The sequence below is a fragment of the Aaosphaeria arxii genome (genome assembly GCF_010015735.1).
Source record: "Aaosphaeria arxii CBS 175.79 unplaced genomic scaffold BU24scaffold_14, whole genome shotgun sequence".
In the NCBI taxonomy this organism is placed as follows: Eukaryota; Fungi; Ascomycota; class Dothideomycetes; order Pleosporales; genus Aaosphaeria; species Aaosphaeria arxii.
Genome location: NW_022983487.1, coordinates 515,467 through 541,694, shown reverse-complemented (window position 1 = coordinate 541,694; position 26,228 = coordinate 515,467). Strand labels below are relative to the sequence as shown.

At 48.7% G+C, this 26,228-nt stretch overlaps 12 protein-coding genes across 12 annotated transcripts; 7 read left to right on the top strand and 5 right to left on the bottom strand.

The window, feature by feature from the left end:
* The first annotated feature begins 313 nt into the window (after positions 1–313).
* Positions 314–1,777, top strand: BU24DRAFT_87216 (uncharacterized protein). The gene is made up of 3 exons (XM_033534732.1): positions 314–336; positions 386–600; positions 652–1,777. Exon 3 carries the CDS (start codon positions 757–759, stop codon positions 1,642–1,644), a length of 888 nt encoding a protein of 295 aa, XP_033377660.1. The 5' UTR covers positions 314–336; positions 386–600; positions 652–756; the 3' UTR covers positions 1,645–1,777.
* Positions 1,778–2,453: 676 nt separating this feature from the next.
* On the top strand, positions 2,454–3,646 carry BU24DRAFT_428857 (uncharacterized protein). The gene is made up of 2 exons (XM_033529580.1): positions 2,454–2,561; positions 2,626–3,646. Exons 1-2 carry the CDS (start codon positions 2,482–2,484, stop codon positions 3,575–3,577), a joined length of 1,032 nt encoding a protein of 343 aa, XP_033377659.1. The 5' UTR covers positions 2,454–2,481; the 3' UTR covers positions 3,578–3,646.
* A 1,317-nt stretch (positions 3,647–4,963) lies between these two features.
* BU24DRAFT_87264 (uncharacterized protein) lies at positions 4,964–6,170 on the top strand. Its single transcript, XM_033534733.1, has 2 exons — positions 4,964–5,058; positions 5,131–6,170. Exon 2 carries the CDS (start codon positions 5,267–5,269, stop codon positions 5,999–6,001), a length of 735 nt encoding a protein of 244 aa, XP_033377658.1. The 5' UTR covers positions 4,964–5,058; positions 5,131–5,266; the 3' UTR covers positions 6,002–6,170.
* A 1,116-nt stretch (positions 6,171–7,286) lies between these two features.
* Positions 7,287–8,545, top strand: BU24DRAFT_415237 (glycoside hydrolase family 28 protein; the record flags this gene model as incomplete). The annotated part of the gene is made up of 2 exons (XM_033526276.1): positions 7,287–7,801; positions 7,855–8,545. The coding sequence occupies 2 exons, from the start codon at positions 7,287–7,289 to the stop codon at positions 8,543–8,545; spliced, it is 1,206 nt and encodes a 401-aa protein (XP_033377657.1).
* Positions 8,530–9,059, bottom strand: BU24DRAFT_428854 (uncharacterized protein). The gene has a single exon (XM_033529579.1). The coding sequence runs from the start codon at positions 8,716–8,718 to the stop codon at positions 8,548–8,550; it is 171 nt and encodes a 56-aa protein (XP_033377656.1). The 5' UTR covers positions 8,719–9,059; the 3' UTR covers positions 8,530–8,547.
* A 992-nt stretch (positions 9,060–10,051) lies between these two features.
* On the top strand, positions 10,052–11,526 carry BU24DRAFT_468287 (uncharacterized protein; the record flags this gene model as incomplete). Its single annotated transcript, XM_033532510.1, has 3 exons — positions 10,052–10,247; positions 10,307–11,139; positions 11,194–11,526. 3 exons carry the CDS (start codon positions 10,052–10,054, stop codon positions 11,524–11,526), a joined length of 1,362 nt encoding a protein of 453 aa, XP_033377655.1.
* An 826-nt stretch (positions 11,527–12,352) lies between these two features.
* Positions 12,353–13,812, top strand: BU24DRAFT_87114 (uncharacterized protein). The gene is made up of 3 exons (XM_033534731.1): positions 12,353–13,077; positions 13,131–13,389; positions 13,446–13,812. The coding sequence occupies exons 1-3, from the start codon at positions 12,445–12,447 to the stop codon at positions 13,637–13,639; spliced, it is 1,086 nt and encodes a 361-aa protein (XP_033377654.1). The 5' UTR covers positions 12,353–12,444; the 3' UTR covers positions 13,640–13,812.
* A 2,462-nt stretch (positions 13,813–16,274) lies between these two features.
* On the bottom strand, positions 16,275–18,077 carry BU24DRAFT_497475 (aromatic compound dioxygenase). Its single transcript, XM_033534268.1, has 4 exons — positions 17,660–18,077; positions 17,254–17,567; positions 16,799–17,198; positions 16,275–16,747 (listed from the first exon to the last, which is right to left on the bottom strand). Exons 1-4 carry the CDS (start codon positions 17,895–17,897, stop codon positions 16,671–16,673), a joined length of 1,029 nt encoding a protein of 342 aa, XP_033377653.1. The 5' UTR covers positions 17,898–18,077; the 3' UTR covers positions 16,275–16,670.
* A 258-nt stretch (positions 18,078–18,335) lies between these two features.
* Positions 18,336–18,906, bottom strand: BU24DRAFT_428851 (uncharacterized protein; the record flags this gene model as incomplete). The annotated part of the gene is made up of 1 exon (XM_033529578.1): positions 18,336–18,906. A coding segment is annotated over exon 1 (278 nt), but the record flags the coding sequence as incomplete, so codon positions are not given.
* A 159-nt stretch (positions 18,907–19,065) lies between these two features.
* On the top strand, positions 19,066–20,604 carry BU24DRAFT_428850 (DUF1769-domain-containing protein). Its single transcript, XM_033529577.1, has 3 exons — positions 19,066–19,402; positions 19,457–20,060; positions 20,166–20,604. Exons 1-3 carry the CDS (start codon positions 19,246–19,248, stop codon positions 20,341–20,343), a joined length of 939 nt encoding a protein of 312 aa, XP_033377651.1. The 5' UTR covers positions 19,066–19,245; the 3' UTR covers positions 20,344–20,604.
* BU24DRAFT_86970 (Isocitrate/isopropylmalate dehydrogenase) lies at positions 20,151–22,021 on the bottom strand. Its single transcript, XM_033534730.1, has 3 exons — positions 21,832–22,021; positions 21,533–21,743; positions 20,151–21,439 (listed from the first exon to the last, which is right to left on the bottom strand). The coding sequence occupies exons 1-3, from the start codon at positions 21,854–21,856 to the stop codon at positions 20,602–20,604; spliced, it is 1,074 nt and encodes a 357-aa protein (XP_033377650.1). The 5' UTR covers positions 21,857–22,021; the 3' UTR covers positions 20,151–20,601.
* Positions 22,022–22,261: 240 nt separating this feature from the next.
* BU24DRAFT_86943 (uncharacterized protein) lies at positions 22,262–24,244 on the bottom strand. Its single transcript, XM_033534729.1, has 2 exons — positions 22,624–24,244; positions 22,262–22,545 (listed from the first exon to the last, which is right to left on the bottom strand). The coding sequence occupies exons 1-2, from the start codon at positions 23,990–23,992 to the stop codon at positions 22,424–22,426; spliced, it is 1,491 nt and encodes a 496-aa protein (XP_033377649.1). The 5' UTR covers positions 23,993–24,244; the 3' UTR covers positions 22,262–22,423.
* Between the last annotated feature and the right edge of the window lie 1,984 nt (positions 24,245–26,228).

Here is a 26,228-nt window from a genome sequence, read left to right as displayed (position 1 = left end):
AACCCCTCTGACACATAGTCCCGTAGCTTAAAAGAATGCGAGTACCTTCGCAAGTTTTACGTTCGCCTTTTATTCACCCCTTCAAGTACAATATTTAACTTTAACCCTCACGAGAGAGCCACTACTTACTTCTACTCACTCGCATTCTTCCTGACATTCAACCCACCCGCACAACTACGCAATTATCTACCCTATCACAAAGTCTTCCATGGCTCTGTAATTATTGAACGTCTGACGCGTCGAATTTGAGGAGTCAACCGCTCTACTCGTTGGACACTGGAGTTGATGACGATTTGATTCACCCACGTCCGATGTGGAAGGTTGGTGAAGGTGAAGGTGAACCTCCTCCGCATGCTGTTGTGGCTTCGCGATTAACCAGACATAGAACACAGAGTACTTCGCGAATTATTCAAGACGACAATAATACATCATCACGATGATGACAATTGAGCGCGTCAAAAGGAAAAAGCGCTTCGCCGACTTGTAGCCGAGAGTGGGCCGCACACCTTCAAAATTCTTCGAAGGTACGCAAGAAACGATACCTTGAGTTCTATTGTCCGTATCTGAAACTGAACCCAAATGGTAGAACAATAGCAATAGGTACAATAGCTTCGCAGTGGGTGCGAGCATATAAGTAGTAACCCACTGCAGGGCAGCGGTCAGACGCTGTTGGGCACCCGTCCAGCATTTTCCTCAGTTCTCTACAGCCTGAGAGCCGCCGTTCATAATCACTTATATCAAACACAAACCAGCAAGATGCGTCTCCTCTTTCCCGAACTCCCTCCTGAGCTCCGCAACGCCATCTACGCGGAAACCTTCGACCACTCCGCTCCAGCGTCTAGCAATGGACTGCCATTCGTATCCAAGGCCTACGAATTGGCGCATACTTCTCTCCGGATAACGCCGATCCACCGTGGCAACATATCCCTCCTGCAACTGCAGAAGTACAAGTTCTTGGAGGCCCGCGAGTACTTTACGCAACTGGTGGCCAATAATGCAGAGCTACATATCACCATTGTATTCAAGGGCCACGTGAATACATTTGTCCAAGAGCACTGGAACGACAAGGTCACGACACATTTCAAGAAGATAATCAAGAAATTCCCCTGGCTATCGAAAGTAAAGAGATGGGATGTCGACGTGTTTTGGAAACCACCCGCCCGAACTTACGGACAGGGAAAGCCAGCCGTGTTGGCGAGAATCATGAATGGAATGGTCGGCACTGTGCTATCGTTCCAGGACAGTTCGGTGCGGAGCAGGAGCGGCGAATCGAGGGTTGTGTTGCACATAGATAAGATGCTGGCTTGCGCACTATGGCATCAGCGGTTGGACCTTGGTCTCCATTGTTTCCTGACGACTTCTGTGGCGGTGAAGCGGGAAGTTCGAGAGGTCTGCCTGGACGTTGAACCAGAGAGCAGCAGGGCCGCTGTTGGTGCAGGCATGGTCGCGACCGCGGATTCGGAGGGAGGTCTCGTGGCAGAGGAGGTCATGGTCACAAGAAGGATTTTGGAGGATGGGGAAAGCAGATGGCAGGTGCCGGAGAGGGTTGCGGCGAAGGGTGGGCGCTGGTTGCCAGATGCTGTGTGGGTCAAATTGGTAGACCACTGCGGAGCATCTGGCGAAATTAGCATCGTCAAACTTTGAAGAAGATAGATAGATACCCAAGATTATGACTGCAGAAATGAATCAAACTTTACCATTCTTGACCTCACTCGAGTCTCGCTCACATGCCTTATATGCATAGCCGCACAGTGGGACAAACTCGAACGATGATGCTAGCAGAGTTCACCGAGCCATCTTCGAGAGACATTTCAAATATAAACAGATTGTTTGGTGTAACTACCTAGGTATAGCAGCACGTGTTAGACAACGAGGGGTGAATTGAAGGTCCTTGGCACAAGTATAAGAGATGGCGACTTCCATGACTCCTATGGAAGCGGAACTCCACCATCGGATACTTCCTCAGCCGCAGTGTAGTGTCAAATGCAGCTATCTGCATTATTACTGGGCGAAGGCAGCTGGTCAACTGAAGTCAAAATTGAGTCATCATCTGTCCCCTCAAAAAAAACATCCTCGCTGCAGTCATGTCTACGGTCATGCAATGATCATTTAGTAAGCACTGCATCCCAAACGCCTCGCAGAACAATGTAACCCATGCCCGCCCATGACAGCTATTCGATAGGACACATCTAGGACATCTTTTCTTAGTTTTTCTTTTATCCCAAGAACTATGATTGGAGAGCCTTACCAGACGCGACAGGGTCCTTCTACTGGGATTCAACCTCGGTACCTCGTAGACTAACATTATCCATTCGTGCCATTGTAATACAGCCTCTACTCATGTCGGCGTCTCGGAACAGCCGACCCTGCGAAAGGTAAGATTGAAAATGTCGTTGAATAAATAATGTGACAGCGCCATCCGGGAAGCCTGACTTCCCAGTCCTCTGGCTCTACATATCTTGAATCTCTCCATGGTCCTCGATGGAATCCGATGAAGCTTTGTCCGAGGCTTTGCTTTCGAGGAAACCTATCCGGCGCGTCGCACTCGCGTGCATTGCATGGTATGTCTGTGGTCTCTGAACACTGCTAACTGACAGATATCTACATTATTGACCAACCGTGTAGTCGCCTGAGAAAAGTAAAGTGTGATTCCACACAACCATCCTGCATTCGCTGCCGAGTTGATGGCAAACAATGCGAATATCAGAAATCCCGCCGGGGAGGCCGCCCTCGACGCCCTGCTGCGGCTCCAGTACAAGCAGCGAGCTGGCCTGACCCAGCGCAAGCTCCCACTATTAATGGGCCTGTGGTTCACGCTCCACCGTCCTTGAGTGTGGCTGGAAGCACATCCGCCCGGAGTGGTTCATCCGGCTCGTCTCGCAGTCCGTTCCGCACTTCTCCACCTTCGTCGACGGGCAACTCGGACGCCTTATTGGACCTTGGGTCGTTATTTGGGTTCGGGTCAGTTGCATGGCTCCGTGAAGCAACATCTGGTATTACTGGAATCCAGGCGGACCGCCTGTTGACACAATACTACGTCTACTTCCATGCGTCGCATCCATGCGTCCTCCCCAAGGTTGCTCTCCACGCGCGATTGGTAAATGAACCGGGCTTCGCCTGCACTCTCCTTCCCGTGTTGTTATACATAGGATCTATCTTCACGGACTCTGCCCCCTCCGATCTATTATCTGAGATCGCTTTGAAAGCTGTTAACGAGGTTCGGTCTCAAGGCTCGCATTTTACCCCCGTTTTCGTGCAAACGTTGACCTTGTACTCCATTGCCGTATATTGGTGCAATGAACCACAACGAGGTCGCAACATATTGGATGAAGCAATCCAGGTCGCAGTCGATATCGGAATGCACCGTGCACAGTTTGCGAAACAACATGGCTGCGACGACCCAGTTCTTGAGGAGAGTTGGAGGAGGACGTGGTGGCAGCTATACATTACAGACGCACATATCGCAGGGAGCACGCATACATTCCCAACAAAGACAGGAGCATTGCACATAACTACCGAGCTGCCATGTGAGGAAGAGCTGTATGACTGTGGCGTACGTTCATTGATCGCAAGTTGAGATTGACCAGACATTGGTAACTTTGTTGTAGCAAATCCCGCCCAGCCCAAATTTACGCAGCTATGACGTGCGGGAGTTTTCCAGTATGGAATTCTCGTCGTTTGCGCATTTGATCGGATTCACACAAGGGGTCAACCGTGTCCTTGCCACCGGGCGTTCAGGTGACCTTGATCAAGCGAAAACCATATGCTCAAATGCAGATACCACAATGTCCGCTTGGTGCTCTCTATTACCCGCATCGAAGCGGAGGATACTTCGAGATGACGGAACCGTAGACGAGCTGCTATTCAAGGCAAATATTCTGAGGTATACGTAAGTCTCTCAAAAGTTTCGTCAATGGGAAAATCTTATCGGGCATGCAGATACATCGTCGACCTACATCGCGAAATCTCAAGCCTTCATTATTGTCCAATTGAGTCGGTCTCGCAATGTGCGCCTCCCGCACCGCCCTCTTCAGCCTCTTCGATGATGGTCATCCGGGAAGACGCGCACGTACATACAGCCAAGTGTCTCTACGCAATCGACAAACTGTCGTCGCTACTTACATTGCCGACGCGGTTTGCGACCCATACACCGTTCATAATATGCATGATTGCCAACATGACGATCGCTCATCTTTCGGCCTGTGCGCATCTGTTTCGCGAGCCAAGGTTAAGCGAGGAGAGGGAGAAGATTCGCTTGAATATGGGGGTGCTGAAGATGTTGGGAGAGTACTGGCCAGCGGGATCAAGGGAATACGGAAGCATGGGCGTTATTGCGAGGGAGATCCTCTCGTTGAAGGACGAAGACATCCGTGTTCCAGAAACACTCTCGATCTTGCCGTCCGCTACGCTCGATATAGATATAGATTTGGATTTCGATCTGGATTTCTATTCCAATTCCTATTTCAATCTGGGCATGGACATGAACATGCCGCATATATGGACGGGGGCTGGGGCAGCGGGATGATGTTGATGCTTTGCCTGGACTGTTCTGTAGATCATTGATACCTACCTACCTAGGTACCTACTCCGTACACTATATACGAGGTATGTAGAACAAGTGCGGGCGGTTACCGGTATCAACTATTTCGTATTTGGGGACTGACAAACACGTTTGCATTGATGTGATGCGATGAGAGTCGGACTGGCAGCCCGTTACTATTCCGGAGTAGTAGTGTGATGTATTATGGAGTTGGACTGTTGGACTGTTGGACTGAGGATGGAAAGAGGAAAAGGTCGCTGCGTGAGAATCGTGACGTGTTTATGAGGTTAGTCTAGATTGGGTTAGACCATAACGGTTCTGGATTAGCGGCTGGTCCAACTATCGATTTCTCCATCTCGTCCCATCCCATCCCATCGTTCCCGTGAGTCCCGTCCCATCCCCCCATCCACCGCCCAAGTCCATCTCATCCCCATCCCCATCCCTACGAATAATAAACCAATTCGTAAACTAACTACTTACGAGTAATAATACTTGTAAGCTTTATCTAGGTATGTACAGTAGGTATCAGTATCAGGTGGGTATCGACCCCAATGACTACCTGTCAACGGTCACTAACTAATTATACCTAGCCATAGGTAGTTACTCGTGCCGTGTTCCTCCTCGCCTCTCCTCTCCTCCACTCTCTACTCTCCTCGTCCCTCCCCTCCCTTCCTCTTCTCTCCCTCTTTCCCTCCTCCAGTGGCGTCACAATGTTTTCGTCGTACAATGGAAACATTATCCTACCATCACCATAATGTCGCATTCCCTCTACCTGCCCATCAGGAGCTCCATGTATGCGCGATACACCTGGGCAGGTCCCGGCGTCCAGGCGAAGCGGCTTCCGGGTACACGCCCCACTCATATTCTCACCACCTTAACCACCTCACAAGTAAGATGATAACCTCCGCCGTTCATCTGCCGAACGGCGACATCTTGTTGGACTGGATCATTCTGCTCCTAGCCCTTCTTGTCCACTTCAACCTCCGTAACGATCGAAAGCCCAATTCCAAAGTCCAACATTGTAGGAGTCAGCCCTCGCAGACCAACATAGATTCCCCGCTCTTTCATGTCCAAGCCGTTCGATATGTCCCATTCTTGGATGGAAAGCCGGAATTCAATATCCCCGTACTGGACGGCCCATTGGACCCCGAGACGCGGATCCAGGTCATTGATGCATTGCAAGGCGCATTGCAGGAGATTGAACGCCAAAACATCCGCTTGAGCGCTGTCGAAAAAGAATTGAAAGTTCTCAAGGAAAGACAGGCTTGGAGAGATGAAGAGGCTGAGTGGGAGGACTACGACGAGGCAGAAGGTTGGGAAGAGGGGTTTGAAGAGGACTACGAAGACTATACGGACCAGAGTGGCGACGAGTATGCAGACGATGAAGATGATCTCAGCATAGAGGACGAAGAGATCAAGACCGGTAAGCGGACATGTCCCTACATGGGCGTAATATCATAACCACTGACCGCATCCCCAGCAATCATCACGTTTGATGGGAAACCAGTCTATGGCATGCCGAGAGTCGAGGAAGAGACGAACTGCGACTTCCAGCCATGTCCACAAGTACGCATCAAAGATTTGGCTACCACTCGCGTCACCAACGTGACATCTGCCTACGTCTACTGCAATTAGAGATTAATTGGCACGCATTCCCGAACTCGTTGTTCGATGAGACTGCAAAATAATAGCAACAACTACATCTACATCACAGAATCGTCCTCGAGAGTATCTCGCCTGCCAGTCTTGTCACTTACGGCTGCTTGACGGCAATAAGTTCGAAAGTCCCAAGCCATCACATGGTTTACATATCACGCCAGTCCATACCCAAGCAAAGGGCATTGGTTTGGACGCATTTGAGAGAGAAGATAGAGCATATTTCATTTGTCAGAGTGCCTGGTTGTTGGCGAGAAAGAGCGGAGAAGAGGACCCTGGGTTGTTTGAGACCTTACGTTCAGGGAAAGGACGAAAAGAAATCACATATCGCCATGATGACGCTTACTACGAAAACGTCTACGATACATGACCTGGCTGGGGTTTCAAATTGTCACGCATGGCTCGACCGCTTCGAGCGTACGTGACTGGTAGACGGCATTCCTGTATATACTTTCACATTGATCTTTACATGTACACTCAAAACTTTCATATCTCTAGATTAAGAAACAACAGCATTATCTTGTGCATTGCTATTACTATTACCACGTGTTGGAAATGCAAAAATCCCCTCTGGTAACGAGACGGCATACCGCAGGTACCAGGATCAGAGTAGTTGTCCTGATAGTTCCATCAGACCTCGCTTGCAGGGGGCACATATAGAGCAACAACATATCGTGAATTAGGGACATGACAGCAATACTGATCATGAATGCAGTGCGATTGTCCGTGTTTCGCGGTCTACATAATTTCTAATCCTAGGCAAAACTCTTCTTCCATTCCGTACTTGCATAATCGCTATTAATCCATCTGCAGAGCAATTTGGGGTAAATTGATTTTCTGGTCGAAATCATCCGACATCGACACCTACGACTACAACTTCGCAATGCAACGAAAGTATTGCATCGAGGCATCTACGTTGCTAAATATACCTGACATGTAACCCACTCCTCTTTCCGTCCCAATGGCCCAAGCGCGTTGGGCCCTGTGTAAGACTCTTTGCATGTCTATAAAGGAAGGGTGAGGTCTGCGTTAGGCCTTGGTCGACAGCGCATCAATCCGTCTCATACTTTTCACTCGAGATAGAAGCAACATGAAGGCACATTCCATCATTTCGGTGCCGGCCATTCTCGCTTGGTTGAGCCAGTTCGATCACGTTGTTGCTTATGATGCACTGATGCAGAATCGCGGTCTCTGTACTCCACTGGCGCAGGGATATGAGCAAGTCGATGATGCTCCTGCTATCAACGATGCTCTCAAGAAATGCGGCGATGGTGGCACGATCGTTTTACCCGCCGACCAAACCTACAGCATTCGCACTCCAATCATCTTCTCACCGTGCAGGAACTGCGATGTCCAAATCGAAGGACGACTTATCATCGCCAATGACTGGTCCTACTGGAATAACGTTGATTCCACATTAACATTTACGGGTGTTCAAGGGGCGCGGGTACGGAGCCTGACTGGGAGAGGAGTGATTGACGGAAATGCGATTAGTTACTATCGTGGCAGGTGGGACGGTGGGATTTCGACCTACAAGCCGTTTGCTCACATCACGAATGGTTCCACGGACATTCATTTTGATAACTTGGTAATGAAAAACGTGATGTATGTATTTATCACAAAGAGATATGCTCCGTGCATGCACTGACTTGCGGTAGGCATCGCTTTTTTCGTGTCGACGGGCAAAGCTCCGGGGTGGCCATTATGAACATGAATATGAGTATGGAAGAACAATGGGGTCGCTATTCGAGGAACGAACACGATGCGGTAGCCATTGAGCTCGGGGAGACTCACTCCATCACGGTGTCCAACGTCAGCATCAGTCTTCGTTCTCGTGTCGAACACGGTGGTACGGTAGGCATATGTCTGGCTATAGACGTCGATACGCACAACGTCACTGCATCAGACATCGACTGCAGAGGCGCCTGGGGTGGGGCACTTATTGCCATGAACATCATCGGTACGATTCGACCGACAGCAGCCCAACAACTTGACACCATTTCTGACATCCTGATATCGAATCTCACCTTCGATGGAGACACCGCCACGGGATTCCGGTCGTACGGCTTTGATAGCGTCATTAGAAACATTGTCTGGGACGGCGTCACAGTGATCAATGGCAACCCTGCCACTGCATCGCTCTGCTGGCTCAAGACGCATACGTCTACGCCATACTATCCGACTTGCATGCAACACCTGCGGTCACACATCACGGACGTGTGGTTCAAAGACTTTAGAGGCAAGGTAGGGCAGATGCCTACCGGGGAGACTTGGGGTGCGGTGAATGGTCAGACCGTCACTGAATATCACTTTGATGGATGGCAAAATAGTACTATCGCTGCGCGATGATATCATGCTGTATACGTATAGTTGTTCCATTCATATGAGACAATTGAGATGTAGGATAATAAGCAAAATAGTACGGTACTACCCGCACGGTACCATGCCTTGTAGTGGCATGGGCCGTTGATCACTGGGTAGACGAACGTCTTGCCACCACTCCAATTGGAAAGCATATGCATTCAGATGAAATCTTTATCAGCCCGCCAGTTAACGCGCGCAACTCTTAGGCCCTTGGATCTCACAAACAACATGACTCCACAGAAGTGAGTGCGGTTCAGCATGGCCGTGGCCCCGAGGTGAGAGTTTATCCGTGCTGCGGAAACTGAAACTCGATTTCTGTTGAAAGGTCGATAACAATCATGAAGGTCATAATTTGGTGTCCGGCAGGCTTCGCGATTTTGCTCTTCGCTTGGTATTGGTACTGTTGAAAGAGAAGTAAAAAGAGAGAGACGAACAGCGGAGATGGATCAGAGGAGCTGGAAGGAGCAGAGGTGTTTTTTTAGGGGTAGAGAACATGTATGTGTATCTATGAATCTATAGCACCCGTGGCCTTAACGAAGTGGGATGATATGAACCCATATCTTGGAAGACGGTGGAACTTGACCGCCACCTCTAGACTGCTAGGTAGTTGTTACTCATAAACAATTCAATCACAGCACTAGCCGGCTGATTTGTGGGTTCTAGATGCGAATTTTCAAAAGCGTGAACCTGGCCCTCTATTTTGGCTACCTCTACTCCGTATAATAGCTATGACTGGCATACCAAGGAGGCAATGGGGTGTCCAGTCCTAAGAGTATAACTGAAGTGGTAATTCCCGGGGGCGGGCACACGATTATAGGGAGGAAGAGTGACAGGCACGGCATTATAGGGAAATTACAGATTAGGGTATGTAGTGCGCTAGATTAGTTCGTACATATATATCTACATACATATATGGTGTAACTATTTAGTACTCCGTGCTCGATACGCATGCACGCATGGTGCATACACCGCTACTTGGAGGCACTACGATTCGGCTCTCCCTTAACTAAATGGTGACTCTCTACTCCGTCCTCCGTACTCCGTAGTTACTCTCTAACGAATCAGGTCAGTTACTTTACCACAACTATGTACATATGTTACTAGGTATATATTTGTAGGTAATTACATTACTTACTCCCTCCAGATCGAACAATTTACCAAGAAGTTAGTCTCTGGTCTATTGTTGGTTACGGGTCACCGCTGTGTACCCACTCACTACACTACTATACATTTCCTACCCTTTCCTTCTTCTTTGAAGAATATTTTTATTCTCTTGTCCTCTTACAAGTAATCACCAATGCAAAAACTTGTAAATCCATGATGTGCTGCATTATTGTTGTCGCATTCTGATTGGTAATCAAGTCCCTGTGGGAAAGATCTTATCTTATCTTATCTTATCTAATCTAATCCATCATCCCCTGTCCCTGAATGCCTACCTGGCACCTTACTGGATATCTACCTACGAGTATCTGTACAGAAGACTCCATAACAATGACAGATCTCTACTTCAAGCTTGACCAAGCTCTTACTGTCCCAGACCGCCTGGTCCTCGAAACCCTACAAAGAGATCGAGAGCAATACCAGAAGGCTTCAGATGGCTTCCCGATTCAACAGGCCGGTATCCCAACCGGTCGTAAAAGTTCTGTCGTGAACCGTGGTCGTCGCGTTGACTCTGCCTCGCCCCAAGGTTCGCACACTCTTTCACATCAAAATATAGCTCAGCACGGCCACCTAATGCAACCCTAGACGCACTGGATCGCGATCATCAAACCATAGAGCTTCTTCGTAGCCTCAATGATCCCGGTTCATCGATCTTCGAGCCCACCGTTTTCGCCAGCGTAGACACATCCGACATCAAGTCTCCATTTCTGAGGAAGTGGATGATAGACCCGTATACCCGCTGGGGACGCCGCATAGTCCGAGTAGATACCGATGTCGTCATGCTCACACACTTGATCATCTACTTCGCCACGAGCGTGCCCTCTGCAATATACCTCTTCTACAGCTTTCGCTGGTGGCATGGCTTGCTCCATCTTGCCATGCAGGGTTATTATATGGGACCATATACGCTGTTGATGCACCAACATATCCATATGCGAGGTGTCTTGAACAAACGCTTAGGACCTGTGGATCACACATTTCCCTACATATTGGATCCGTTGATGGGCCATACTTGGAACAGCTATTTCTTCCACCATGTTAAACATCATCACATTGAAGGAAACGGTCCAAATGATCTTTCCTCGACTGTCCGATACCAGAGAGACGATGTTTGGCACTTCTTACAATATGTCGGGCGGTTTTATTTCCTCGTTTGGTTTGACTTACCTCGTTACTTCATCCAGAGGAAGAAGCCCGGCCTCGCCATCAAAGCTGGAGGATGCGAAATAGCGAATTACGCGTTCTTGCTCTTTATGTTTACTAGGATCAACGCCACTGCAACCACGTTTGTCTTCTTGATCCCGCTTCTGTTCATGAGACTGGCCCTGATGGTGGGCAATTGGGGTCAGCATGCATTTGTAGACGAGCTCAAACCAGATTCGGATTTTCGATCTAGTATCACGCTTGTCGATGTACCGGTAAGTCTCTTGCGTGACTGGGCAAAGCCAAATCGCTAACAATAGACTGTATAGTCCAACCGTCACTGCTACAATGATGGTTATCACACATCACATCATCTCAACCCATTGCGTCATTGGAGGGATCATCCCATGGCTTTCCTGAAACAGAAAAAGCAGTATGCAGACGAGCATGCTCTTGTGTTCTACAATATAGATTACTTCATGCTCACCATCACCCTATTGACTAAGAACTACATGCATCTTGCACGATGCCTAGTGCCCATGGGTGAGCAGACGGAAATGACTATGGAAGAGCGGGCTGAGATGCTCAGAAGTAAGACGAAACGATTTACAGAAGAGGATATAGCAGAAAAGTGGGGTAAACAGTATGCGCGGTTGAGCTAGACAGCAACATCAATAGTCAGATCCAATCCCTGAATCCCTGTTTGTGTCCAAAATTCCTAGATTCATCTGCTGGTACCTAAAAGGATCGCCCGAGCTATAAGGCTCCCACCAGGCCAATGTTCAGGCTCTGATCCGGGTTTCATGCAATAGCGGGAATCTTGACAGAATTCGATTCAGGAACAATGTTTCAGAATCTTATGTCCCGACAGGGAACCGCACTAACCGCAAATGGACATAAACCTATAAGGACTGCGAGGCTGGATGACATGGTCAGATAAATCTGTCTTCACCTGGGTCCTGCGGATCCAGGCATCCCTTCCGTGACCTCTGACCCCAGCATCCTAACTCCAGATTGCTGTTTGGAACACGATATTTTTTGACGCATTCCTTTCCGATTGGTATTTTCCGACTCTTGCGCTTCATACTTCGAGTGCAGCGAGGACTTCCAATGATTGCCTCGTGTCATATGAAGAGAGAGGGAGAGGGAGAGGGAGAGACAGCTGCTGAAACTCCACAAATTATCGCTTGAGTGCGGATTTTTGTTAGTATGATGGAGTAAACCTTTGTTCGGGCAGTCTTGACGTATCTCTTTCATGTCTACTTTATTCCGAACTTCTGAGATGCACCTGGTTCAATCCCACATGGATGTCGGCATGGCTTGTGCTAGCGGGCAGGATCAAACATTCTAGACACTATCACGCAAAACATATTCTCCGCCAGCGGCCTTCGGATCGAATACTACGAGCCAACTAGACAATGTACAATGGTGATGCTTGGTAGCTATGCAGGATATACTTTATATATCACCAACAACGCCATCACAATGAATCATTCCAGTGCGCTGCTATCTTCTCCAATCTCTTATCTCTCTTTCATTCTAGATTCATTTTATTATTTGTATCCATTGTGCAGGTCACTATGCGTTCTACTTCCGCCATTATTCCGCTTCTCTTCGCCGGTGCATACGCCTGGCCATCCGACAAGTTCGTTCGCCAGCCCGAGGGCGAGATCAGCTCCTCGGCAGCTACTTCGTCAGTTCTGCCCACAGCAACGCTAGAAGCTGAGTCCGTTACCTCAGACGAGTCCCTGTTCGCAGCATCGGTGACAGGAGCATCGGCGACAGGAGCATCGGCATCTGCATCAACGGCCACTGGAGCCGCCCAACCATCGGGTACAACATCTGCCGGCGGCCCAGAGCCCTCAGCAGGTGGTGGATCCAGCGAAACCTACGACAAGGGTTATGGCGATAAGGTGGAGACCCTACGTGAAGACTTGAGGGAGAAATGGTATAGGCCCCACACTTCTAAGGACGGAATAGACAAGCCCGCCGATCCAAAGAGCGTCTACACCTGTGTCGGGCCCGAAGCAAAGGATTATCCAGGTATTGATGAGTGGGTGTCCTGGGAGACCATGTGGGAGATCAATGAGCCTATCATTAAAGAGCACAATGGCGGCGATACTCATAACGAGAAAATCAAAAAGGCTATCGAGGAGGTTAGCGAGATGAGCTTCGTTGATGCGCGACTTATTCTCGCAGTCATCATGCAAGAGGTTTGAAATGACCCAATATTTCCCCATTTCAGCCTGATACTAACTTCTTGCAGTCAGGCGGTAAGGTGGATGTTGAATGCACTGGCCCGGAGAAGAAAGATTGTGGTCTCATGCAAATCAAGGGTGGTGTCGAAGGTAAACCTGAGAATATCAAGCAAATGATCCTCGATGGTGTATTTGGTGTGTCGCAGGCGAACTGGGCCCCTAAAGGCACGCCGGGTTTTCTCACTCACCTGAATGGTGACAAGGAGGGACTAGGTTGGTTGATAGATGTGGCGCCCAAGTCATTCTGGGATGGCAATCCTTTTGCTGGTCAGTATACTTGGTCAATTATTGAGACGTTACATTTACTGACGTGGACTTTTTAGCTGGTCACTCTTACAACGCTGGACGATTGAGTGATGAAAAATTGACCCATGACGATGGTGCGAAGAGCGTTTGGTATCCTAACGATATGGCTAGTCGACTTACGGGTTGGGACGGCGGAAAGCCAGGATGTGAAAAGAGTATCACTGACCCTAAGTGCGTCGCCCTTGGTCTAGATGCTAGGGGCTCATGCTAGATGGCGCCTGCTGCCTGAGGGAGTGTAATCGTTTCGCTGGCACGGAATGTTGGAGGATTGGCAGTCTTGTATACCTAGGTAGCTTGGTCTCACCCGTTGAACGAAGATGTGAACCTTGACGCTCTTTTACGCTAGTTATCATAGAACATGAAGGTATCAATTAGGATGTTTCTTGCTTTTGCTTTTGATTTTGGCCATAGCCTAAAGGGATTGGGTGCCTGCTGAATTACGCTTTCTACATTTGACTGGGTCGTCTTCGAGTGTCAGCAGTTACCACAAGGTAGGCAAGCTCGGTGATAGACAACTACAGAACGAGATCGAATATGCCTTCGAAATGACAAAAGCATGGCCTGTGAGGTAGACAACCTGCTAATCACAACCTCCAATTCTATCATTATACATTCAGGATCGGAAGAAAGGGTCCGACTATCATGTCCACCAAACAGCGAGATTGGGAATTCCCGGGCTGTTACTGATGGGAGCGGCCTTATCGCTATTGCCAACAGCCAGATTGTTATCCTTGACGATCTCAGCCGCGGGACTAACTTGAACTATGATCTGGGTAAAAGAAAGGTACACTCTCCTGCTGGTCTTCGTGATGGAAGTCTCTAACACATTTTACACACAGGAAAAGCCGCAAATCCTATTATTCTCCCCCGACTCCCTAACACTATTCTTCACCACAGCACTCAGCCACTCCGTACAAGTATACTCGATCAATTCGGCCAGCTTACTAGCTCCCCTCGTTCCTCATCCCTCACCTCCGAACGTGCTTTCTATTTCGGCTACTGGCAATGTGTTGTTGTCCGCATCATCCCGTCCACCTACGATAATGCTTCATGATCTCAAGTATTCAGTCAACTCATCAATAACACTCGTGCCATCCCACACCAGGGTGGCGGTCACCTGCGCATCGTTCCATAGCAGTCATGAATTATCAGTGAAAGATCGGTTTGCGCTAGGTTTTCAAGACGGTTCACTCGCGATCTATGCGGCCAGAGTATTCCCGACGGCGAAAATCAATCCAAAGATTGGTGCTCTATCAAGATATCCTGAGACTCTGGCGGTTGCACAAAAGTTGCACAAAGCAGCTATGGGAGGAATGATGTCGTTGTCATTTCTTATGAGAGATGTCCAAAGAATCGTGACCCTTGGCCACGACGGGAAGTGCCGACTGCTGTGTGTCATGTCTGGAAGTGTTCACATTCTCCGGACCTGGCGTGTTTTTGGAGTACCAACATGTCTTTGTGTCAATATTTTGCACCCTAGTAAGATAGGTCTCGGAAGAAGAGGACACGATTCTAAAGTAGCAAACGCATCGGCTCCGTTCGGTGATACTCGTTGCATTAATCCTAAAGTACAAATCGCTATCGGATTTCAAGATGGAAATGTATCATTTTACGATACATTAGGTCTGTTGCAGCAAAGGGTTCACTTTAGTGCAAGCATTGTATGTTTACAATCGGTTGGCGCGATGATCAAACCGTCTACTTCATCTCGCCGACGACCGTCATTCTTCGAGCTACGCAAAGAACGACAAGCACTGGCAACGGCAGATTGGAGTGATGCTACTAACGTGGTGGCTAAATTAAAGGATGCTGTGAAGAATTTATCTTCACAGAGTTCTGCAATAAATTCGCCACCGCCACAAAACAAGCCAATGGTTTTTCCCCCATCATTAGAGCACCACTGTTCAAGCTCTTCGAACAATCGAAAAACTTCTATCCCTCAGAATCTGCTTGATCACGAAATTTCACGACTCCGACCCCTTGCTCCTAATCTACTCAAAAGGACGAAATCCTCATATCCTCGACCTAGAATATTGGCTGAGACGTTTATTCATCAGCAAGCCCCTGTGCAGCCTCCTCCATCATCATCATCGGTCATACGAAGCGTGCAGGATACTCCCAGTCGAAGCTCGAAAATAGATGTTGGCTCGCTATTGTCTTCGCGATCATCAGGGGTACTTTCCATAAGAGAAGGTAGAACTGAAACCTCGCATGATGCTACCAACGAGTGCCCTGTTATTCCTATAAGCATGCAACCCAAAGCTCGTACGCGGTCCTTAGACCACGCATCAGCGCCGCCACACGATCCCTCGGAAACCGGAAATGGGGAATCTTTAGCAGATGACATTGCATTTAGGCAAGTCACTGCAGAGTTTCAAAACCATCCAATCAGGCTAAAGGCTTTGAGGGACCTTAGCCAGTCCGACGCAATGAGAAACGGCAGACGATATCCTGACAATAACTGCTATGAGGTTACAGCCGCTAGGGATATCTCGAGATCTGGGGAGTCTACAGAGAATGCGATGGACGGTGCATCTCTACTCAAGGACATAGAGACTCTAGCCGCATCATTAATAACATTCCGGCAAAAACTGCTGTCTAGGCTAACGTCTTAAATGCAATATATTGAATCAATCACTGAAACTTTTTCCACATCACGGATGGTTCCGCTAATGCTCAAAATCATCAAGGAGCCACCCACTTAACTACTATAGTGCAGATCCTTCTCACGTAGTTACGGTCATTGGGTCAAGTCTTCTGTAGATATACGGTACTTGATGCAAAATCAAACATCAAACACCCATTGTATTTGTCAATCGCTCGACGATTACGGATGCCCGTGACCACACAATCTTCTTCGTTAGAACCTAGAGATCTATCGATGTGTCGCTTCATTGAGTGATTTCATAGTAGAACTATTGCAATATCGCTCTCTTTCACGAGCTTTGGCGTTCAGTAATTGCATCACAACTACACCATCCGGGTTTCGCGAAGAAAGCAGTGAAGACATCATAATTTCCCGGGTGCTGAGAGAAGTATTCACTCCATAGAAACTGTGTGGCTTTCCAGTCCTACGTAATCTGACCGCGGCATTGTGCCGTTTATTCTGCCACGAACGACCAACCCGCAAAATCCATGAATTCCTTTTAATGAACTCACATATTCCTGGGCACGATTTGCAAAAAGAACTTATTCAGCCGTTTGTTTGTTCATGTGGATTTGCTTGTTGACGAAAAACAAGTCTAGTTCGGCTTTGGGGGCTGTTCAATGGTGGGATCTGAGGCATTGACACCCATGACGATCCACGCAAGTAGTCCATCTATGTATATGAGTAAATGATGAAGGTACTGTGAAGTGCGGACAGGCCTACCATTGGCATCTTCACTGAGCCAGGAATACTGAGCGAAAGGATCATATTCCTTCGAGGCTGAATACGGGGCTAAGGTATCATCCATGTTGGACTTCGGCTTCTTGTCTGAGTTCTTCGTGTACTCAGGTGTAGTCTTGCATGAAGTCAGCGGAAGCTCAGGGCCAAGAGGGGCAAGACGTTTCACCTCAATGTAGTCACGAAGTCTCTGCTCAAAGTAGATTTGGCCAACATGTGCCATGGGCTTGTTGTCTGGACGAACCGATACGTGGATATGGCTTGCACGACCTGGATAATGACCAGGAAAGATGGTATCGAAATCGACGGTGCCATGCTTGGAAGTAGGCTGCCATCCACGGAGAGCGCCGTCAACTTTGGGATCGTATTGGCCGATAGCATTGGCCTAAGTTCAGATCAGGGCCGATTTCATCAGAAGGCGGACTTTCCCAACAGCTTACCTGCCAGACATCTACGCGAGAATTCCACATTGGCTTGCAGGTGCTCACATCGATAACCTGAAGAGCAAGTCTCATCGGAATGCCCTCGTCTCTAGAGCGGATGTCCTGTCTACGTGGGTGCCCCTCAGCCCAGAAAGGACCATAGATTGATTCGGGCGAGAGAGCACACCCGGCAGGCTTGCGGAGGGGATCGTTTCCCCACTTGAAGTCGAATATATCTTGAGGGTCTTTCGACTGGCCTTTGTGCTCATGGTCGGAATCCTGCCACTTGGCGAGGGCATTCCTATCGGGGCGGAATTCGCGGGACACAAGCGCTTGCGGGAGGTTAGGAAAATGAACGTGGTGACAGAGAGAAGTAAGGTCTCAACCACGAGAGGGGCTTATCAAGGAAAAAGATCAATATTACCTTTTTTAGCGTCGGAACCACGATCTTGACGGAGGTGGCCGAAAGTCTCTGCGCGCTTTGCCATCATGCGTGCCTTCAAGTTGGGGTCTGTCTCGATACAGCGGCCGATGGCTTCGGTTATCCTCTTCAGGTTGTGTTGGTAGTTCACCAACTCCGAATCGGATAACTTCGGGTGAGCCGCAACCGCAACGATGGACAGAGCTACGAACGCAAGCTTCAGAAACTTTGTGATCGCCATGGTGGAAACCCGAACAGTGCAACGGATCTGACTACGTTGAAGGCTGTATCACTTCGTTGAGGGAGGTATCGGTAGGCTGCAATTGTGTACGAATATGAGGAAATGAGGAAGGTGATTGGAGCAGGATGAGAAGTAGAGGATGGGGTTGGAGGGGAAGAAAGTGAAGGAAGACGAAGGCAGGCGAAGGAAGGCGAAGTGAAGGCCAGAGGGTGGAGCTTAGGATATGGTATAGTCCGAGCGTCAGCTGTGCCCCAACAGGTATCATTGTCTCACTTTCATCGCTGATTACCATAAGGGAGAGGGCCCTAATTGATTCACTGGAAAAACGTAACGATAACTAACTTGGAGCATGACAAGCGAAGAAGAGCAGCCGGAATTATTGTGGTTATTCATCAAAGACTCGCAATCGTGATATGTGGAAGACGAATAAGTTAAGGATGACTGCATTTAGTTGTACCTCATGTGATGCTGCTCGTATAAGAGAATGAGAAGAGAAGACATGTGATTCGGCACAAGTAGTAAGACTTGAGTTTTTTTCCAACATTGAAGGCACATCCCGAAACAGGGGGGTAGATGATCTTTGGGAAAATATCAATTGATTATGCGAAATTGACACAAGATGTGGATCCTTATCAGGAAATGGAGAATTGCCTTGCTGAGCCAATCTATGAACCAGAGCGAAAGGAAGTATCAGAAGTAAGGGAGAAAGAAAAAGAATTCGCGGAACGAGATGCATTATGGATATAGCTGTATCTGGTGTAGGTACTGATGTGAAGGCGTAATATGAGGAAACTGAGAGCGTGTATGTGTATATGTGTGTATGTGTGTATGTGTGTATGTGTGTATGTGTGTATGTGTGTATGTGTGTATATGTGTATGTGTATGTGTGTATGTGCACGGTGTTCGACTAATTGATGATAGAGGTTATTGTAAAGGTAACACGTCTAGAATAGAATGAAAAGAAGGATACATTAATGTTGATATTGTTAATGTTTGTGTTAACGTTAACGTTGATGTTGACGTTTTTGATGTTGTTGATGATGATGATGATGTGCATGGATGCATGCATGGGCATGAATACGCTAACCCCATATAGGAATGGCCAAACCCACCAACCCTTGTCCTTCCATCGGACGTCATTTTGATGATCTATAATTTTGCTCGTTCCAGCGCCCCCGCCAAAAACCATCAACACGACACCCAATCCCCCACAACCTAATTGTTTATTACTGTAACTGCTATTTGTATTATATTTCCAGGTATATCATTTCCTGCCTGCGTGCTACCTGAAGCATCAATATCCACTCAGCCAGCTACCTGGTGCGTTCAGTTCGGAATACTCTCCACTATGGCTCACCACGAGCAATATCACCTCCGTGTAACAGCGGGCCCAACCTATGATCGAAATACGCACCAGGATGTGCTCGTAAACTCCGAAGACCCCTTAACAATAGCGTCAGAACACATCGACGCGAAGATATACATGCGAATAAAAGATTACCGAGGTGTGTTGCATTGTTCACAGAACGCTGGCTCCCACTAATATGACCCGCTACTAGGACTTCCAGAAGGCTCACCTTCCACATCGCCGTACTTCTCACACTCAAAGCACGTCTACGATCGCTATTCAATATCCTTTTCCTTCACACCGAAGAATTCCATTGCTGGTGATCAACTTGTTTTCGGAAACGATTTCGAGCATCCTATCCGCGACCGTCTGCCTCCCCTCTTCGACAAGGCCTTCGGCATCGTGAAGTGGTGGATAGATCCGGGCCTGGATGGCGATGTATATGGGGATGAGCCCTACCTCTATGGCGCACTCCTGTCCTCAATAAATGTATTGAGAATCGGGTCAAAGGATCAATCGTCGCTGGAGAATAACCTCGAGGAACATGACGAGGAGGACTATGTGGTATACGAAGAAGGCGCAGAGGGGGATGGCGTGACTCTACGAGAAGAGCTCGGGATTCCAGGAGGATCAGCCCAACGGCAGAAATATTTTCTCGCCGAGCAAAGTAAGAAAGACTTCGAATTCGAAGCTGGGAGGGAGTATAAGTGTGATTTCTTCAACCCTTACCTTGACTTCAATGAGTTTGCACTCAAGATTGGGTACGGAATGCCAGCGATAAGTATCATTGGTCATTGGGATGGGCAGCCGCTTCGGTGAGTTCAGGAACCTTCTTTCTCCTATCCTTTTATTCTCTCCTACTTCGGATTGAAGCAAGATTTTTCATTTGTACCTGGGAAGTTCATAGTCTAACTGGTCAGTACTCACACACTCAGATATGTGTTGAAGAACAAAGAGACGAACACCGAGCTCTTCGTAGTCGTCATCCAGCTGCTACCGACCGTAGAAGCGGAGGAAGATGGAGCCCAATCTGCCGAGGAGAAGTTCGAGATGGTTCACGGAAAGGAGGGGAAGGCTAGCGATGCCGATCTGGACTAAGGGAACGTCTAAGTATTAGAGGCATGTCAGCCGTAGATGTTTCCACTGGGCACATGGTATAGACAAGGCATCGGAGGACATGCACAGACGCACGCAGAGAGCATCACTGGAGTGTAAATCATGGGCGAGATCTTTTGAATGCAGGCATTGCATTCTTTTCACCTAATCCAAGATGGGATCCCAACTTGTAGAGTCGATTGACTTCTCAATGGTATCGATCGCACCGTACATAGATGTTAACTATGCCCAACCTATCAGCTACAACCTACTGCAGACATCATCAATGACCTCGGTGGTGGTGGCCTTTCCACCCATGTCGGGGGTGAGAAGTTTGCCTTCTTCAAGATTTGCGTCAACGGCGGCATAGATCTTGGCGGCAGCCTGCTCCTCGCCCTGAAACTCGAGCATGAGGGCAGTAGATCGGATGGTGGCAATAGGATTGGCGATGTTCTGGCCCTCAATGTCGGGGGCTGAGCCGTGGCATGGCTCGCCGATGACAAAGTCCCTTCCAACATTGGCGGAGGGGACGAGGCCGAGAGAGCCGACGAGTGCGGCAGCACCGTCAGACAAGATGTCTCCATAAAGATTTGGTGCAACGATAACATCATAGTCCTGCGGCTGGCGGAACAGCTTGTAGACCATCGAGTCGACGATTTGCTCCTCAACCCCAACCATCTGGTACTTGTCGAGTCCCAGTGCCTTCCTTGCAGTTTCACGGAACAGACCGTCGGTTTGTGAGAGGACGTTACTCTTGTGTGTGATGGTGACGAGAGGACGGGAGTGAATGCTGTCCACGCCACCGTCCCTAACCCTCTGTCTCCTCAGAGCAATGTCGCCAGCCATGGCGGAGATATTGAACGAAGCTGTCTCTGAAATACGCTTGATGGCCTCGGCGATCTTGGAGCCATCTGGCGCATTGTAGGTCTTCTCCTCCTTAACGTAGAGATCCTCGGTGTTCTCACGGACGATGACGAGGTCGACGGGGCGGGCGGCGGAGCGAGTGGACTTTACGGGACGAACGTTGGCGTACAGCGAGAGGCGCTTTCGTAGAGCGACAATGGGAGACGAGTAGCCTTTAGTTGCGACAGTAGGGGAGCTATAAAATTACAGGTCCAATTAATGAATTGTCCATGCTTGTCCACAACGTTATGTTGTTTGTTTGGGATGATCATGGAATGTGGATGCTCACGAGACAGCTCCGAAAAGCGCACCATCGCAGTCGCTCTTGAGAACATCGACAGTCTTGTCTGGCAACGCAACACCTTGCTTCTGAAACGTCTCGAAACCAGCATCGAGGTGTGTGAAGCTGAACTTCAAGCCCAAAGAGGTAGGGAGGGCTTCCAGCACACGACGGCCGGCGGGTATGACCTCACGGCCAATTCCATCGCCAGGAATGAGACCTACATTGGGTTAGAAGTGTCAATTGCAAAATCAATGGGTGGGGAAGGTGTGGAATTCAACAATAGGAGGGACAAGAGCTTCACTGACCTATTCTAAGAGTTCGTGCAGCCATTGGAGGGGTGTTGTGTGTTGCAATGCGACAGTCGGGCAGTTGGAACGTCGTGGGGGAAATTTTGGTGTTGATGTTCCCTGGCGTCTGGCCGATTCTCGGATTTCAATCAGACTAGTCCGTTTTCATATTAGTGCAATGAGATATATGTACCTATGTACACCTTTCGCTGTCGTATCACTCGAGTGTACTGTGGTGGCACCGTGGCTGCATCATCGAAATGCTTATCCCATGATCCCTCACTAATTAATCGTACGGTATTGCTCCGTACATCTAGATCTATCCGCTCAATGTACCCCGGAAACTACTCGTCGTTACGTTACGTTATGTTACGATGCATCATGAAACGTCGTCCTTGCCAATGTCGTCGATAGGTAACTATGCGCCCACCCACGCCGAGATTCCATGTGCTGCTATGTACTGTGGCCATCCTTTGAAGACAGGAAGGAAAGTGATGATTACATACGTCACAAAGCTGGAAATCCCCATGACCGCAGCGCAGCATTGGTAGCGTAACGTTAAATTCATCATCGTCGAGTACCGCAACCAAAAACGGTGTCGGAGACAGGATTAGACTTTGACGAAGTCATCAACATTTACGCGCTGGTAGAATGATACGTGGCCAAAGGTTTCCCAATATTGGGCGAGTCTGTCATGGGATATAAGAATCAACTGAGACTGTATGTAGTCATCTGTTCTGCGTCAGCTAACTGGAACCATTGAGGAAGTCCTTTCGCTTTCGCCGCCGGACGCCCATAAAGTGCACCCACCATCTCTAAAGCCTCTGGCGGCAATATGACCAACACTTTTGACTATCCTCGCCCCCTTGAATAACTCCTCGGTCGCGATGCGTACCAGACCATTGTTACTTATGTCTGGCGCAATAAACGTATATTCTCCACGGGGAATATTGGGGTCTCCGGTTAGCTTAACGGCCTCGATCCGCCCACGGTATATCCGTTCATCGTCAGCAACGCAAGCAGGGTCGTGGAATGAGTCTTCGTGATCGGGCGCTTGCAGTGTCGCAACACTCGTTTCTAGGCCATTTGCGGACTCATGCATGGTCTCGTCACCGTCTGCGTCGTCGTCCGAAGTGGCGTTGGTAGGGGCAGTGCTCCAAGAATCAGAACTACTGACGCTACCTTGACGTTCTCGTAATCGCATTACCCATTCCGCTCTTTCAGGTAAAGGCAGAGGGTCGTCGGGTTGCATGATAGCCAAAAATTCACACCCGTGTCCTGCATAATCACCGCACCATATGCCTTGCCACGGCTTGTCTGCAGTGGGCCTGTAGTACTGTTCAGGCAATGTGGCCCAAGTTGTTATGTCCTCACCCATTCGCGCCCCCATGCTCTGAAGCCGAGGGGAGAATTGCATCCACCTCCTCAATCTGAACGTATCTGTTGACATCTCGGGAAGCTTAGAGGGTCGATGTTGCACATCTCGGAAATGGGATGCTGAGTCGTTGCGTGTACGTGTACTGCTCGGGAGGCTAAGTGGTGGCCAAACTGGCGTCGATGCTCCTGTTATTGCCTTCGGCCATGGACGCGTCAACATTAATTGGGAGAAAAGTCCGGTGGAAGAGCTCGGAGATTCTCCGTGTAAGTGCATTGGGATCTCTTTTTGCAGTCGGTAACCTTGATCACCAACCGCATGTTGATAGGCATTAGCATCAAGACGAATGACTGGCACATTCAGATCCAGCTGTATGCGAGGCGTGAAAGTATGGATGATGACTTCAGGATTCCAATCCCAGGCTAAAACGCTCGGCTGCTTTCGTTCGGCCACAATGGAATATGCTTCGATGGCATCTATTCGATGATCGTATCGAGCGACTAGTAATTTTCCAGTGTGGGGATGGTCGGAGAACCAGATCTTGTTGCGAGGAATGAACCAAAATGGATGGTGAGACTTGAAAAGTTCCCGCCATGATGAGTTAGGGGGCTTTTCTAGAACCCTGCTTGGGACGTTCTCTTGCACGAAGCAGTGGTACAAACTGTCTTGCTGGGAATGCTCATGTAGAGAGCGGCTGACGAGGCCAGTGGACAAAAGATCGGACAAGGGAAGATAGCCAAGTATTTGATGGATGAGTTCGGAGGGAAGAGACGTGAAGGCTGTGGTGGAATCCGGTGGTTCCATGATGATCTGGATACAAGTCTTGGGAGGATATACCACAAGACTTGTGTATAACTACACCGAGGCGCCTCGGGGCATTAAGCAGAATTGGACCATCTAACGGTCGTGTTGACCTTGTGTAACCCGGAGCTCAACAGTGCAATGGTGAAAGCGTATGTGCGACTAGGAAGACAGTCGTAAACGATTGCGCCAAGGTGACGGGAGAACGAAACGTTGTGAGGATCTACGACGGGCAAAGATCTATCAAGGTGTGAAGTTACCCGTGAGGAATGCCAATAATACTGAGTGACAACTTTCGCTGGGGGTTTGAGCTGCCCCAAATACCTCTATCCTGATAGGCGCTCTAATGCCAGCCAAGAATCACGCAACCATGCCATGCGGAGGAGACAGAGGACTCGTGTGTTCTCGAAGGGCAACCTGGTAGCAACAATCGGAGTAGTACAACCGGCCTCGCCGTTGGTTGCGAACGCAGTTGTGCAGGTCTACAGTGACACCTTCTATTTCGCGGCTAGCTTGTGTTGCGGCTGATCAAGAACGTTGTATGTGCACCGTATACACAATATCTTCTCCTCGATGAACTTTGATTTAAGATTCCGTCCTGACGAGTGCTGGTTTCGATCGGCATTACCCTAAAACAGGGCAGACGACGAGGAACTTGTAATAGCTGCTGCGATATCGGGGATGATGCGGGACAGGGTTGATAAGTTGGCCCATCCAGTTCCAGAATGGACAGGGGGAAGGGGAAGGTGGTGAGGTGGTGTATTAACGGTCGTTCCTAATCGTAAGTATGGGTAAGAATGGAGATGGAGATGGAGACGGAGACGGCACTTTGTATTTATTTTGGTCATCCAAGGTATGTACAAGTACTATGTATCGTCCATTCACTCAATGGCTGAATGGTGACGGTGAGATCCGTCCGTGGATGAACCGTGAGGGAAGGGTGGGGGGAATTACTGGGAGGATGCTTATGTAAGGAGAACTGCTGACGGCCGGGGAACCCCAGGCCTCCACTTCAACTAAGCGAGTGGCGTGGTAGGTTACTGCAGGTGGGTGACTGGATCACTTCCTCATTGTGCTTGTCTTCATGTCCATCATGAACGGAACGATCATGAATTCCATTTTGCTAATCAGTTGCAGCGTCTTTCTCGATCCCACTGGCTATCCCAGCTCCTAGCTTGGGGATTGAATGCACAATTAGCCCGAATCTACCTCTAGGAAACTTAAGGTGTTCAGTATGCCGCAACGCTTCCACTACTTGTACGCCCGTCCAAGCTTTTACTTCTCGAGTGCTCGTTCGATTGAATGAGCAAGCACCCAGTCAGAAGTATGTTTGTAGGTCGCATTCGGGGGGCGACTGTGGCCTAAACGCCAAAGAGGATGCTGCCCCTCGATTCTTTACATTCCCGAACATTACAAGGACTGGCTGAGAATGATTTCGACAACGATACAAACGATGGAAGACCTTCACCCCTTCGGTAGTATCGGTTCGTGAGGCTTGCTCGCAATCAGTGGCAGACTCGAAGATCTGTTGAATGGATTCCTTGAACGTGGTGGTGAGGATGGTCAGACGAACGGGTAGAGGGATTTCAGGCTCTAATTCCTGTCAGTCGCTTGAGGAGCTCAGCATGCGAATTCGTATCTCTGACGAGCAAGGCTCATAGTGAGAGGAATCTATATAGAGAGAATGGCGAATAATGTCTCTACTCATAGGAGCAATCATTTTCACCCATAGCAGCAGGCATCATATTCTCAGCCTTCATCTGAAAATACTGAAACGCAGGACAATGTGTCCATTGGCGGACCAAATGCCCACAGAACATTCTCCCCATGTTCCTTTTATTCCATTACCTTGTCCATCTCATGATATAGCGCTAGAACATTTACGCGATCTGTGTCAGTCCACGGTACCATTTTTACCAGTCTCATGTCCTGCAAAGATTGATGAAAGCGTAAGTATGCTCGGATGCGGGTTTATATTCATAGCTATTACTATCTGCTGCTTTTTGTCTCTAGGTTCATTGCCGTGGGATCGTCACTTGGATATTCAATGATGGGCGCTGATCTTCTCTTCGCGTTGTGTTTAGGACTGTCCTGGTAGGTATGACAAAACAGCTTCCTGCTTTTTTTTTTGCTTGTATTCAATCAAGATACGATCGGAATCATCAAGCCCAGGCAATGCTTCCTTAAGACCTTTCGGATTCTCTGAACTTTGAAGAATTTGGAGGAACCCTATGGCACT